At 36.4% G+C, this 15,463-nt stretch overlaps 3 protein-coding genes across 3 annotated transcripts; 1 reads left to right on the top strand and 2 right to left on the bottom strand.

The window, feature by feature from the left end:
* Positions 1-31: 31 nt before the first annotated feature.
* On the bottom strand, positions 32-1,964 carry LOC135124569 (dual specificity protein phosphatase CDC14B-like). The gene is made up of 4 exons (XM_064049742.1): positions 1,264-1,964; positions 909-1,223; positions 730-859; positions 32-663 (listed from the first exon to the last, which is right to left on the bottom strand). Exons 1-4 carry the CDS (start codon positions 1,638-1,640, stop codon positions 205-207), a joined length of 1,281 nt encoding a protein of 426 aa, XP_063905812.1. The 5' UTR covers positions 1,641-1,964; the 3' UTR covers positions 32-204.
* Positions 1,965-2,393: 429 nt separating this feature from the next.
* Positions 2,394-3,260, top strand: LOC135124570 (26S proteasome non-ATPase regulatory subunit 9-like). Its single transcript, XM_064049743.1, has 4 exons — positions 2,394-2,562; positions 2,621-2,720; positions 2,768-2,964; positions 3,021-3,260. The coding sequence occupies exons 1-4, from the start codon at positions 2,467-2,469 to the stop codon at positions 3,234-3,236; spliced, it is 609 nt and encodes a 202-aa protein (XP_063905813.1). The 5' UTR covers positions 2,394-2,466; the 3' UTR covers positions 3,237-3,260.
* A 706-nt stretch (positions 3,261-3,966) lies between these two features.
* On the bottom strand, positions 3,967-14,471 carry Incenp (Inner centromere protein). Its single transcript, XM_064049741.1, has 5 exons — positions 14,247-14,471; positions 13,261-13,417; positions 12,698-13,200; positions 12,233-12,637; positions 3,967-5,038 (listed from the first exon to the last, which is right to left on the bottom strand). The coding sequence occupies exons 1-5, from the start codon at positions 14,340-14,342 to the stop codon at positions 4,052-4,054; spliced, it is 2,148 nt and encodes a 715-aa protein (XP_063905811.1). The 5' UTR covers positions 14,343-14,471; the 3' UTR covers positions 3,967-4,051.
* Between the last annotated feature and the right edge of the window lie 992 nt (positions 14,472-15,463).

Genomic DNA, 15,463 nt, shown 5'->3' with positions numbered 1-15,463 from the left:
GAGGGGGGAGGTTTAGTTTCAGTTAGGCAGATTTTCTTCAAAGTGAATTTATTGCGGAACACCATTTTCTATTACATTAATTCAAATTTAACTGATATTTTTTTATGTCGGAACAATTGTATCAAGATACTTGGACTTATGAACATATCAAATTTTATATTAATAATTTAAAATATTGCACAAGATTTTGTTTATTATTTTTTTTTACAATTTATGTTTCGGAATGGTACTTAGAACCTTCCCAACCTTCTCCTTTAAATTGTCAGCTTCGAAAGTCCGCACCGAAGCCAGCAATTTCGAAACATGTTTGAGGTACTGTTTTTCATCCATTTGTCGTAACGCCCGAGCGTGAAAATCGAAGTCGTTTAACCGTAGTTTTTTCCTCGCCTCGTTGATAATCCTGTTGCGATCAATCGGCCACTGTTTACTGTATATTCCATACTTGTGTTGGGGCATTCTGCCTTCGTCTCCATAATGTCGTAGTCTGTATTCGCTACCCGATCTCCACAACCAGCCTTCGTGTTCCTCTAAGTACGATTGTTGGGCTCCGGTTACTGATCCAGGACGACACATCCTGAGCCACGCGATGGCCTCTTTCGCAGTCATGCAGTAATGCTTCATTAGGTAGGTGCCGATGAGGGTCCCGGTTCTCCCCAATCCAGCCTTTGAGATTAGTGAATATTTAGAAAAAGGGATCAAGTGTTACTACAGTTATTTAGTTTTTGTTACCTTACAGTGTACCGCGATTGCAGCTGGAGCAGTTTCGGTTATTCTCAAGAAGTTATGAAGGATTTCCATCGAGGGAACAGTACCATCGTCGAAAAACAAATCGTGATGTTCTATACCGATGCGAGTGAACCTGAAACACCTCCATCAAATTGGAACGTCACCTTTAGTTTCGCTTTTACACTGAGGAATCGTAATGTTTGTCATTGAGACGAATCACGGTTTTGATATCGTGTTGCAAAAAGTACTCTAAATAGAAGCTGGGGGTGTGTCCAACGCCGATCCTGGGTTCCGTCGGTCCCAAGAAACCTAGAAACTTCCTTGGAATGATCCAGTTCATATTTCCCTTTTCCACCTGGTCGCAAACGTCGTATTCCTGATTGTTGAAATCCGTGAAATCGAACATGTTGTACAGCGTGGCTTTGCCGACTGCCGAGAAGCAGTCAAAAAGCCTGATGGTGTGTGTCGAAGTGCGCTGGAGAGCATCTACAAACTGCCTACGACAAAACCTCTACAAACCCCTACTTTAAAAATTACTTGTACGGTTCCGTAATCATGAGAATTTTGTAAACTTCGAAAGGTTCCATTTTTATGCAAATAACAGCAAAGCAGCCGATGAGGTACGCCGCGTTGGCCTTCCGGTTCGGGTCGTGGCTGGTGTAGTGCACGATCTTCTTCTTTCCTCTGAAGTTCTGCAGCAGTTTCGTCATCTTGCAGCAGTACTTGTACAGACAGGAGATGTTGAGGGGCCCGAAGTCCTGGAAGAAGTTGCGGTATCTGAACTCCTCGTCAAAACAGACAAAGTTGAGGCTCTTGGTGCTCTTGAGACGCTTGTAACTGGAGAACTTGGAAACGGCGAAGTAGAGGCGGTTTTTGAGCACCTCGACGGCCTTGTCGACAAATTCGTGGTCCATTTTAGGGGAACAAGTAACAATACGATGAGTCGCTGCACAATAACACGAAGAATAAGAACTGGATCGTGTAATTTATAAGTAGCGCCAAAGTAAAACCGATTATGTGGTGGGTAATTTGCTTCATTTTATAAATTTTGCATCGTAAATGATTGAATTAGAGACACAAGCACACTCCTTTCAACAGTGAGCCGGAAATTGAAGCACGTATCGCGGCAACGAAGGGATTTGAGGAAGCTTCGATACTTTAATTTTTCAAATCAAATGTTGAAGTTGAACTGTAAAACGTATGTAGGTATATGTGTGATGTAAGCGAGATTGAGTAGCGAAAGTGTATTGAAACAGGACTAGGAAAGGTGAAGACTTAGCGCTAGTTTTGGTGGTTATCATAGATGATTATTTTCCTTGAATCTGACCACAGACTACCCAATCAGCAACGACGGATTAAAGTGTGGTAGTAACATGAAGGTAGAATATCATCCTACCTCCATGGGTTAAGTTCCTCATTTTCAGGTTTATAATACACGGTCTGAATTTCTGATTATGTTTAATGGATGAGCAACATTTTATGGAAAAAAAAACAAACTTTATCTTTGTTTGATTTTAATTGACGTTTTAACTATAATTAAGATTTTCCGCAAGTTTAGTTTGATAATTCATAATTATTAAAAAAAAAAATGCAAAAGTTATCTCAGAATTAATTACCATTGTCGAGACTGTAGACACAACAAAAAATCGCACGACAAAAAAATGACAGATTTGACAGATTTTTGACATTTGTTTACAATCACAAATTTGTTTGTCATGTAATAACCACAAAAACGCAAAAATGAGTGAAAACGTCCGCAACCATGTCCTACAGCTCATGAAACAAAAAGACAAAATCGAGGATGAAATCAAACAACTGACGCAGATTTTAACATTGGTAAAAAAACCTTCAAAGTGTAGTTTTACGAGTTCCAGCCACTAACCACAATTTCCAGAACGGCGTTGGCATGACGGACCCCCTTGTCGATGCCGACGATTTTCCGATCAACTCAATCGATGTTTATCAAGTCAGACATGCCCGCCATCGTATCATATGTAAGAAAACCCCCCAATCCAATCCACATCTAATTCCAAGACTTCAGGCCTGCAGAACGACCACAAAGCCATCATGAAGAAAATCGAGAATGGCTTGCAGGGATACTACTCCAGCACCAGCGTCGACCAGACAAATGGCTCTCAAGATATCGAAATGCGCGATTACGACAGCGCGGCCGTGATTCACGAGACTCCTTTCGCCAAAATCACTCTGGTGTCTCCTGGATCTCCGGCGGAGTTTGCAGTATGTTGGACTTATCTTGAGAACATAAAATTGTCGAAGTAAAAATAAAATTGCAGGGACTAAGCGCGAATGACCTGATTGTGGAATTTGGTTCAATCAACTCGACAAACTTCAAAAGTCTTGCAGATGTAGGTACCGTGGTTCAGCATTCTGAAGGAAGTGAAATTTTGGTTAAATTGAAACGAGGTGAACGGTTTGTGACTGCGTTATTAGTGCCGAAGAAGTGGCAAGGTAGAGGTTTGTTAGGATGTAATATCGATATTTTGAAATAAAGAGTTATAAGACTAGTTTCAAAATGAGTTATCTGATTATCCCAAATATATGAGGTCAAGCAGAAAATTGCAGATTGGATCATAAAAAGAAGTTTAGATGTTTGATAACGTCACCTGTTGGTGTTGCAACATAACCGCAAAAATACAACATATATTTTCTTAGTATGTGGGTCGAGGAAAAGGACGAGAACATTCCAGAGTAATTTAGTAATGTTGATCCAAACTTTTGTATAAGTAATTTTGTTTTCGAGAGCTTGAACGGAATCCATACACAGACACTGTAACCCCGCTGACCAGCGGCCTTTTGAAGACCTACGCCCCTACTTTAATTCAACCGAAGAACGTGAATTAACGTAACTATTTGTTTTGTTATAAACTTCTCTGATTTCTGGATTGCAGGGAGAAACAATCCACTTTCAGAACAAGTTCACACTGAAAATTTAGCGTTAGCTGAGTCCCAGCATTCAGATAATTTACACACAATGTTCGCTAAAATTGAAACGTATCTAACAAAACTGGTTAATATAAAAAAGGGAATGAAACACCTTCACGACAAAAGTGTAAAGTTGAAAGTACTTAGTTTCTTCTCCATATTCCATACAGACTTTACACTGACATTTTAGAAATGTGCCTTAAAACTCCAACAATTCCGTGAAACGCAAAATTACATTAAGCAACAAAGAGGCTGAAATAAAATAGGAAGATCTCGTTAAAAAATAATACTAATACATAAAGAAGATCTCATTGTTAAAAAATAATACTAATACATACATTTATACCACAAAATAATCAAAGTACATTTAATATTACTTATGTTAATCATCTTCAAATTCTGCCGTTTCATCATGATTTTCCAGTACGGGCACCATGGTGAACCTTGGCGGTTTATGCCATACAGCGCTCGAAGTCCTCTTCAATTTTTCTGGCTTGATGACCTCAAAAATATCTTGTAAATCAGGCGTCTGCGCCTGTATCGAAAAGAAAGTGTTTTTCACGGCTTCACCAGCGGCAAAAGCACATTGTAGTATAAATCTGATGTTTGCCTCTTTGGCAAAATCTGGCAATTTAACCTTCTCAGGTCTATAGTTCTCATCATCAGAGTCGTAACAATCGTCTGTCGGCAGAAACGGTGCTCTATACCTCATATACACAGGCCTTTTGTCTTCCACCGTTTCGACCTTCCTCTGTTCTTGTGCACGTTTCTCCTCCTCTCTTTTCTTCTCTTCCAGTGCTCGCATCTTCGCCATCAGACGCTTCTTTTCCGCCTCTTCTCTCTGCTTTAGTTTTTTTTCCTCCTGTTCTGCCAACAGCTGCCTGTGGCGCTCATCCTTCAATTTATGCGCTTCCAAAATCTTCATTTTCTCTTTCTCGAGAACCTCTCGCTGCTGCTGCGCTTTGAGCTGCTTTTCTTCGCGCTTGCGTTTTTTTTCTTCTATTTGAGCCTGAAGCAGAGCTTCGCGTTTTTTTATGGCCTCTTGTTCTTTTTCGCGGCGCTTCTTCTCGCGTTCTCTGTATTCGGCCTGAGACGCTTTGAGCGCACTCAAGGTTTTAGTCGAAGCAAGGGATTCATTAGAGGAAGAAGGGGTCTGTCGGCTGGGTTTGTTCGCGGTGCTGGCCACTTTCGGCAGGAATTTCGATACTTGCGGAGTGAAGATTTTGGCTTTTTCTTTAACGTTGCTAGGCGGGTTGGGCTCTGGTTCGGCGGCGACTTCATTTTCTTTTGCTTTTGCTTTAGTTTTTGTCCTCGTCATTCGAGGAGGCAACGAATTCGCATCTTCTTGTAATTTTTCAAACGCTTGAACCTAAAATCGATGTACATACTTGTTAGTCGATATATAAAAAAATTGGTCTAAAGTTACTTCGACAGAACTTCCCTCGCTTTTGAAGTATAGTTGAACAAATTACGCTTCTTTAAAAAATTATAAAAACATTTTGTTTTCTGATAACTTTTATATGTGGTGTAAATGACACCTCGAACACCCTGCGCCGTGGGGCTGCAAATTCCAAGAAGGTGCCGTCCGCAGACATATGGACAATATGAAGTATATTCAAAGCAAATAACCAACGAAAAAGAGTGTATTATTATCAGTGTATATGCTTAACTTCGAATTAAATAAAGACGTGGGTATTCTCATTTTCTAGTAAATGCGGTTCTCAATTTGATCAATAAAAAATTGGTCAAAGGCTGGTAGTATAATTCGCCAAATCCAGTTCTTTAAAAAACAATTATAAAACTTGATTTTACTACTTTAAAAAAATAGTAAAATCAAAGTAAATATAACGGGTGATCAAATAGTTTTTAGAGTAGGGTACGCCATGGAAATATTTTTCATTTCTTTGATTAAACTAGTAGACTTTACAAATGTCGATGTCAACAAATTGAAGAATTTAATTTGACATGAGGTAAGGTTTATAATCAAAGAAATAAAAAATATTTCCATGACCTACCCTGATCTGAAAACTATTTCATCATCCGTTATTTAAAGCACAGAACTAACGGCATAAAATGTCCTTCAGCACTAGGTAATAGCAATCTGAAGCTCAACGTTTGTTTATGTTTATACATTGAAAGAATGTCACGTAGAAATTAGTTCGATTTGAAGGAGTTTGTCTTTTCAAAACAGAGGACTAAAATTATTAATTGAACCACAACCCAACAAAATGTTCTGAACATTATAATTTTTATCTTATTATTATACCGCGTGTCTGGAAATTGTCCGATTAACTCTTCAGTACGTTACGTACGGCGATTTCGGGAGTCCCAAAAAATAATAAAAAATATCTTTATGATGTAGATTACGAAAAAAACGTAATTTTATAAAAGTAAAATTGGCAACACTGCACTGCGTGAATATCTCCGGCTTACTTTCTGATAGGTAGTCACTAACTGTTATGCATTATTATTAATAAAATAAGCTGTTATTTTTCATTAATAAACCAAAAAAAAAAAACCATTTAATAAGACAAATTTATAATAAATTACAAACAAAAACAACAAAAGAAAAATCCATTAAAGCATAACCAAAAAACACTGGAGAAGATGTTAAAAATTCCTGCCTTGCGCATATAAGTAAGCTCGTAATGTTTCCAAATTTTGATAATTTTTTGTAAAACTTAAGTCATCAGTACTTGCTAAGATAAAACTGATTTTGGCAATGACATATCCTCTAAGAAAAGAGACGGTGGGTGGGCGGGGCTAGTACTTGCTAAAATCAGTAGCTACTAGTTGGGCAAAGACTGATTTTGGCAAATGACATACCCTCTAAGAAAAGTGAGGGTGGGTGGGCGGGGCCAGTACCTGCTAGGATAAGACTGATTTTGGCAGATAACATAACCTCTAAGAAAAGAGAGGGTGGCTGGACGGGGCTAGTACCTGCTAAAATCAGTTTTATCTTAGCAGATACTAGCCCCGCCCGCCCACCGTCACTTTTCTTACAGGGTATATCATCTGCCAACGATCGTATTTTAGCAGGTACTAACCCTGCCCATCCGTCCTCTTTTTTCTTAAAGGGATCTCATTAGCCAAAATCAATCTTATCTTAGCAGCTACTAGTTAGGATAAGACTGATTTACGATCGATTTTGGCAAATGACATATCCTCTAAGAAAAGAGAGAGTGAATGGGCGGCGCTAGTACCTGCTAAGATAAGTAAATTATTAAATATCGATTTACCAATTAGGTTCCGCCCCATAATTGCAAAATACATATTTCCTTACAAAAACCAGTTTAAGCATGTTTTAAGTTTCTCTTTATGAAAAAATGGTTATATATATTTAGAAAAAAAAAGGCAAAATATAAACCCCGCCCACCCACCCTATCTCAATTCTGATGATTTTTTTTTATTCGTCGTAAGCCGAGGGACGAAGCTTAATTATAAAATAATTATTTTTCCACGAGAAATTACCATGTGAAATATGTTCTTAAGTAATCGTGTTATACAAAGAAAACCAAAACAGAAGCTCCACCCATCCGTGTCGATCTGTCGTGATGAACTTTTTATTCGTTGTCAGACCGAGGGGCGGAGCATAATTGCAAAATCGATATTTCCCTATACAAATTTACCATTTTAAATATGTTTTAAATTTCTTGTTATGAAAAGACGACTACGTATATTATGAAAAAAGGCAAAATATAAGCCCCTCCCACCCGTCCTATCTCAATTGTGATGATTTTTTTTTAATCGTCGAAAGCCAAACGACCGGAATTCAATTGCAAAATCCTTATTATTTCTGTACAAGAAATTACCCTGTAAGACGTGTTATTCAAAAAATACTATGTATGTTAAGAAAAAATTAAAGCCAAAAATTAAGCCCCACCCATACCTGCCCTGATCTAAATAGCAATGAAGTTTTCATTCGTTGGCAGACCTAGGGGCAGAGCCTAATTGCATAATCCATATGTCCTTACAAAAATTTACCATTTTAAACGTGTTTTAAGTTGCTAAGAATTAAGAAATCATCACAATTGAGATGGGGTGGGTGGGCGGGGTTAATAGTTTACCTTTTTACTTCCCGAGCGTAAGCAAAGGAAGTATTGTAATCGAGTCCGTCGGCCGACTCTCTACTTTTACGTTTTCTCGATCTTTCATGACCCCTAGAAGACGAAGAAATAGGTCTCCCATTTCCGTCTGTCTGTCCGTCTGCCGTCCCGGATTTTTATTAGACAGATAATCTCCGAAAGTACTCGACCGATTGTTGTGAAATTTTGTACTTATATTAAAAATATCATGTAGATGGTAAAACGTTAACCAAAATTTGTCTAATCATCCCCACCACTAATGCGATGACGTCACTTCAAAATTGTACATAGTAAATGGGTTTTCAATTGTATAAAATAACATAGTCCTACACATGTAGTTTACAACTCTGAATCGACTTTTCACCCGAAACGTCCAGATTTTTGGAAAAAAAATCAAAATTATAAAACAATATTTTGAAATTTAATTTTTAATCTGCTAACCAGAATGCTTTGAAATGTTGCAGATGTTTTAAGGCCATAAAGAGCATCATAAATCTTTAGTCAAAAAATATTTGCTTATCCCCTCCAAAAACTTGATGACGTCAGCTCAAAAGTTTGTGGAATAAATCATATCTAAAATGTACAAAATATGATGAGTCTGTACTTGTGATCTATCACTCCATTCATATTTTTTGGATTTGCATATACAGGGTGACTCAAAAAAATTAATGAATGCGTAAATATATTTTATTGATTTAATCAGGAACTACAAAACCGAATGCTCTGAAATCTTGCAGATGTTTTAAGGCTATAAAGAGCATCATAAATCTTTAGTCAAAAAATATTTGCTTATCCCCTCCAAAAACTTGATGACGTCAGCTCAAAAGTTTGTGGAATAAATCATATCTAAAATGTACAAAATATGATGAGTCTGTACTTGTGATCTATCACTCCATTCATATTTTTTGGATTTGCATATACAGGGTGACTCAAAAAAATTAATGAATGCGTAAATATATTTTATTGATTTAATCAGGAACTACAAAACCGCATGCTCTGAAATCTTGCAGATGTTTTAAGGTCATAAAGAGCATAATAAATGTTTAGTCAAAATATATTTGCTTATCCCCTCCAAAAACTTCATGACGTCAGCTCGAAAGTTTGCCGAATAAATCATATCTAAAATGTACAAAATATGATGAGCCTGTACTTGTCATTTATCACTCCATTCATATTTTTTGGATTTGCATATAAAGAGTGACTCAAAAAAATTAATGAATGCCTAAATATATTTTATTGATTTAATCAGGAACTACAAAACCGAATGCTCTGAAATCTTGCAGATGTTTTAAGGTCATAAAGAGCATAATAAATGTTTAGTCAAAATATATTTGCTTATCCCCTCCAAAAACTTGATGACGTCAGCTCGAAAGTTTGCCGAATAAATCATATCTAAAATGTACAAAATATGATGAGCCTGTACTTGTCATTTATTACTCCATTCATATTTTTTTGATTTGCATATAAAGAGTGACTCAAAAAAATTAATGAATGCCTAAATATATTTTATTGATTTAATCAGGAACTACAAAACGGAATGCTCTGACATCTTGCAGATGCTTTAAGGTTATAAAGAGCATAATAAATGTTTAGTCAAAATATATTTGCTTATCCCCTCCAAAAACTTGATGACGTCAGCTCGAAAATTTGCCGAATAAATCATATCTAAAATGTACAAAATATGATCAGTCTGTACTTGTGATCTATCACTCCATTCATATTTTTTGGATTTGCATATACAGGGTGATTCAAGGAAATAAATGAAAGCGTAAATTTATTTTACTGATTTACTCAGGAACTACAAAACCGAATGCTTCGAAATCTTGAAGATATTTTAAAATTATCATAAGCATGGTAAATTTTTGATCAAAACGTATTTGGTCGTCCCCCCTAAAAAATTTATGATGTCACCACAAAATTTTGCTGAATAAATCCTATCTAAAATGTACAAAATATGGTGAGTCTCTTCTTGTGATTTATCATTCCATTTAAATTTTTTCGATTTGCATATACAGGGTGACTCAAAAAAATTAATGAATGCGTAAATTTATTTTATTGATTTAATCAGGAACTACAAAACCTAATGCTTTGAAATCTTGCAGATGTTGTAAGGTTATAAAGAGCATAATAAATTTTTAGTCAAAATATATTTGGTTATCTTCTACAAAAAACTGATGACGTCAGCTCAAAAGTTTGCCGAATAAATCGTATCTAAAATGTACAAAATATGATGAGTCTGTACTTGTGATTTATCATTCCATTCATATTTTTGGATTTGCATATGCAGGGTGACTCAAAAAAATTAATGAAGGCGTGAATTTATTTTATCGATTTAATCAGGAATTACAAAACCGAATGCTTTGAAATCTTGGGAATATTTTAAAGTTATTATAAGCATGGTAAACTTTTGTTCAAAATGTATTTGTTCATCCCTCCTAAAAAAATTGATGACGTCACCCTTAAATTTTGCTGAATAAATCCTATCTAAAATGCAAAAAATATGATGAGTTTGTACTTGTGATTTATCATTCCATTCATATTTTTTAGATTTTCTTAAGAGGTGGTTCAAAAAAATTAATGAAGTCAATTTATTTTATTGATTAAATTAAAGGCAACACTTATTATTAGTATTACACCCCAACCAACCCAATTTGGTAGACACAAAATTTGTTAAAGGAAAAACTCGGTTGAAACATAAGGGTAGCACGCTTATTTACATCGAATTTAACATTACAGACCTGCATTTGTTTTATGCGGTCACTTGGTTCCGTGAATGCGAAATAGACATGTTTATAATCAACCAATTGTGAATTTCACCGTCAAGAATTAAAATAAAACGCAATGTTTTATATAATAAGCGGAAGTCGAAGCAATAAAACCGATGGTCGTTTTGTTTACAGTTTCTCTGTTTGACTCTCACGTATGCTGTTACGCTTGTCATCTTAAATTAAGAATGTTTATACATAAACGATTTTCAGTTGCCCCTCATATTACTAGACAGCGGATTTCTGTCGGGCTACGTCACGATTATAAGGGGGGACGTGCTGGATTCCATAAATATAATTAACGATTTATTAATCAAACGGCTAAGTAAATGAGAACGGGAATTAACAGCAGAGTGCAACGAAACAACGTTATTCTAATCTCAAATAAACGAAGTGCAGTCCGCAACGGCAATGAATTCGCATCCCGTGCGAGCCGTACCGAGTTTGGCCTTGCCTAGCCCGACAGAAATCCGCTCTCTAGATATTACACACCGGCGCCGTATACGTGAGTAAATTGTTTCGTTATTTTATTGATTATAAGAAATCAATATTCAAAACGACCCAATTCATTTTCCCGAAAATTTGGGAACACAATAATTTTATTCTTAGTATTACACTACATCTATCCCAACTGATATACGTGTCCTTGCAAAAATGTTGATGACGTCATCACAATTTTTTTTTAAATTCCCACTACAAAAATGTAATGAGAAAAAAAAACATAATGGGCATGCAGTCGTCAAGTTTCCGACAGCGAGGGAAGTACTGTCTAAACTCTTTAGACCAATTTTTTTCATAATAATACTTAGTATTTTTCGACCAACACGATATTCAGCAACATCTTTTTAATTTGTTGTAAAAAAAAAATAAGTATTTTGCAGTTAAGCTCCGTCCCCTTGGTTCACGGCGAATAAAAAAAAATCATCACAATTGAGATAGGGCGGGTGGGCGGGCTTACACTTTGCCTTTTTGTTTTAGTATGTGTAGACTTCTTTTCACATCATGAAACTTACAACTTGTTTAAAATGGAAAATTTGTATAAGGAAATATCGATTTTGCAATAAGGCTCCGCCCCATAATTGCAAAATCCATATTTCCCTGCAAAAACCATTTTAACCATGTTTTAAGTTTGTCTTTATGAAAAGATGGCTATGTATATTAAGAAAAAAAAGGCAAAATATAAGCCCCACCCACCCACCCTATCTCAATTCTGATGACTGATTTAAGCAAATGACGTCTCCTCTAAGAAGTTTAATTAAATTATTATAAGAAAAGACACTAGAGGCTCCAAAACACTTTCAAATTCTTTCTTGGTAATATAATGTTATTATACCGTGCAATGGTTTTTGCGAAAATTTGAACGTTTAGCGAAAAAACTGAAAGCGAATTCGTAAACCACACGTATAGAAGTATGTCTGTATAACATTAAAATCATTTTAAAATACGGTTCATTGAGATTACGTCATCAAATTGGTAGTGGGGATGATTAGCCAAATTCTGGTTAGTATTTAACCATCTACATGAAATTTCTAACATACATACAAAACAATTGGTCCAGCAGTTTCGGATATTACGTGTCTAATAAGAATGGATACAGACAGACAGACAGTCGGAAACGGGAGACTACTTTTTTCGTACTCTAGGGGTCATGAAACGTCGAGAAAACATAAAAGTAGCATTCGTCCGACGGGGAAGTAAAAAAGTAAAAATTACCTTTTTCTTTACCGGACTCTGTTCGAACGGGCTGAACACCTGTTTCGTGGGCTTTGGGATCGCTCTGATCGGCTTCACAGGCTTCTTAGGCTCTTCCTCCTCTGACTCGTCGTCGGTCATCATGTCTTGGACGGTCTTGGGCATTAAGCTCGTCACCAACTTCGGGTTTTCCACCACGATGGTCGTACTCAACGCCTCTTGTGCCGCTTCCTCGGTGCCGCTTGCGGCTTTCGCTACGAATGTCGCATCGTTCTTATTTTCCACCACTGACGAAACCGCGTCGTCAAATTGCATTCCATTTACCATAGTTTGTTCATCGTTCTCTTCATTCGATCTCGATCTCTTTTCTCTTTTGTCTTCATCCTCTGATGAATGCGCCCTCGACCTCTTCATTTTTTTCTTCACCTGTTGATTAAAAAAAAAGTTCTAGTCGCCGCGACGACTTCACATTCGCTATTAACTCACCGTCTTGGTTCTAGTACTTCTCGGTTTCTGCTCGTTCTTGATTGTTTGGTCCCCTTCGTCAGCCGAGTCCACTAAATTGATGGTCGTGATGGCTGTGTCTTGAATGACGACGTCGGAATCCCGTTTCTCTTCTTCTGCCTTCTCTTGTTTCACTTGCACTTTGCTCTGCTTGTGCTTTTTGCGTCTGGGGGCGGGTCGAGACGGTGCCGGCATCGTCTCCTCTTCGCTCTTGATGTTAATGTCTAAAGCGGTGGTGGTGGAGGCGGTGGTGTCCTCGCTATCGGTCGACAGTTTTTCGGTCTTAACGTAGACATTCTGGAAGGTATCTTCCAGGTTTGCGGGCCTACGTAGTTTGGCGGTTGACGAAAGACTGCTTTGGTGAGCTATGTTTTGGCTTGCTTCCTTAAAAGCGTTGCGTTTTGGACGGGTTCTGGGAGGTGAGGGTTCTTTTTTGGCCGAGGACTTGGGCTCTATGTTCTCTTTAATGGAAGACTGTTTGCCGGCTGATAGTAAAAAGTGGAACGGTTATTGAGAAAAGTCAGATTAAATTAGCAAATATTTACTGCTTTTTAATGTTGTCTGTTGGGTTTGGATTTCTTTGGGGGTGTCTTCTGAAGACGCTTTTCCCCAGTTTTCTAAAATCTCGGGCGAAGGGACGCTGCCGGTAGTTTTGTATTCTCCAATCAATTCGTTGACTTTTGCGAGGAAGTTGACAATATCCTGAGAATATTAAAGGGAACATAAGGGTGGCTAAAAAGACGAAAAATGTCTTATGATTACACTAGTTTACAAGGTTTTATATCCAAAGACAAAAATAGTCAGATTTTTGAGATATTTATATAAACATACCCTATATTTCTTTTCTTTGATAGAACTCTTGTAACTTTTTTGTTTTTAAATATGAACATATAGTTCTTTGAGCAAATTTGTATCATTTTAAAAGATCATTTACGTAAATAAATGACATGAATCAAGAATAAAGAAGTTATAGGGGTTGTATCAAATAAAAGCAACACCCAGTATATATATATATATATATATTATAAACATTATGACTAAAAATTAGAAATTAATAACACTAGCGCTTCTTTTATTGACATTACTGTCAGTTTCAGTATCAGTTATCACTTATCAGTAAGTAATTTAGAAATAAAAAATAATTGTTTTATTTTTGGATATGAAAAAACGTTTAAATTTGTAAACTATTATTATTTGACATGTTAAAACAAACATCAGCTGCTCTTATTAAATTGTTTTTCTTTGAACTTATACTGGGGTAATTCCCCAAATAAGTAAATTACTTAAACTGACTGACTTTACTTTTTAGTTGTAACAACATTACATCGAAGTTTTTAATAACACGCTTCACAGGAACCATCTTCTTTCTAGTTGGCGCCTTCAATTTCCGGATGTTTTCATAGGTCACACTTTATATTAAGTGAAAATTAAATAAAATTAATTTACATGTTTTACAAGGAAGAGTCAGTCACTGTTCCAGATAAGTCAGGGAGCAGTTTTTTTTCGTCATTAATAAATTGTATACACATACGTTCTGTATATCCTGGATGGGCTGCAACCCCTGATCTATAAAAGCGAAATCCGCTGCATTCATGTCGTCAACTATCTTGTTTATTAGTGGGTTCATGTTTTCGTAAACTAAAGGTTACTTTTCGAAAAATTAAAACAAATCTGTGACAATACAGTCCAACACGACACAACGATCACACACCAAACACGGGTCACAGAATGTCGTTAGCTATTTAAACGAAGATGGAAATGTCAATGTCAAATTCAAAATGCTGTAACGTGACTGGCTAGTGTCTCTAGGGGAATCCAGATCCGACCAATCCCAAGTAATATTTATGTTGTGCTGGTTGTACTGTATTACTGGTTGTATGAATCCCGTTTGATTTTATTTTTGTATAAAAATTTGTTTTTGTAAAAGTTTTCTAACGATTTTTTGCAATAATCCAGGAGCAGGAGTTTTCTAAAGTCGTGGGTTTACGGTTTAGTGGAAGACTCGTAAAAAATCGGACTCGGAAATTGAGGTTAGAAATATTGTCTAAACAGAAAAACAAAGGCAAAACAGGCCGACATGGACTTCCACCTTGTTGGTTTGCTCACAGAGAACAACAAAAACTCTTGCAATGTTTAAACAAATGCGTGAAAATTTGATGAAAAAATTGAGACATTGTTATACGAGTAACAAGAATGCAAAAAAAAAAAAAATGGAGCAGGAATCAGACAAAACAAAAAGCAAAGAAAGGTGATAATTTTATGTATATAATGTAGGGACAGAAAATGCCAGCTTGTATCAGATGAATTTATCCAGGCTGTTACGTAAAGTGATGAGGGGTAATGAAAATTATCCAAATTACGCCCATTAAAGCTTCATGTTGCCTATGTTAGGACGACTTTTTGTACAGATATCTGGTCCAATAGCACAAGTTCTAATTTTAGTGTGCACTAAAGAACTCAAATCAAGTGGATCAAATTTTCCAACAATTGTCTGAATTTGCAGTTTTAAATAAGCAGAGCAGATCAAAAATTGTTCAAACACTGCTCACAAACACATCAGATTATGCTGTTTTCAGCTACAATGACTGAAAAAGCTAGTCTAAACCAGGACTAAAAGTAACGAGTTATATGGAAATTTGACTCATCTGCACTGTGTAGACACTATGATAAACATAAACACAAACATGTAATGAAGAAAGTAAACGCAGTGGAAAAGTCAGATGAATTTCGGCGAAGGTCTGTTAAAGA

The sequence above is a fragment of the Zophobas morio genome, unplaced genomic scaffold (genome assembly GCF_036711695.1).
Source record: "Zophobas morio isolate AGI-343-1 ecotype UQ-CSIRO unplaced genomic scaffold, CSIRO_AGI_Zmor_V1 ptg000007l, whole genome shotgun sequence".
Classification (NCBI taxonomy): Eukaryota; Metazoa; Arthropoda; class Insecta; order Coleoptera; family Tenebrionidae; genus Zophobas; species Zophobas morio.
This window is presented reverse-complemented; position numbering and strand designations above follow the sequence as displayed.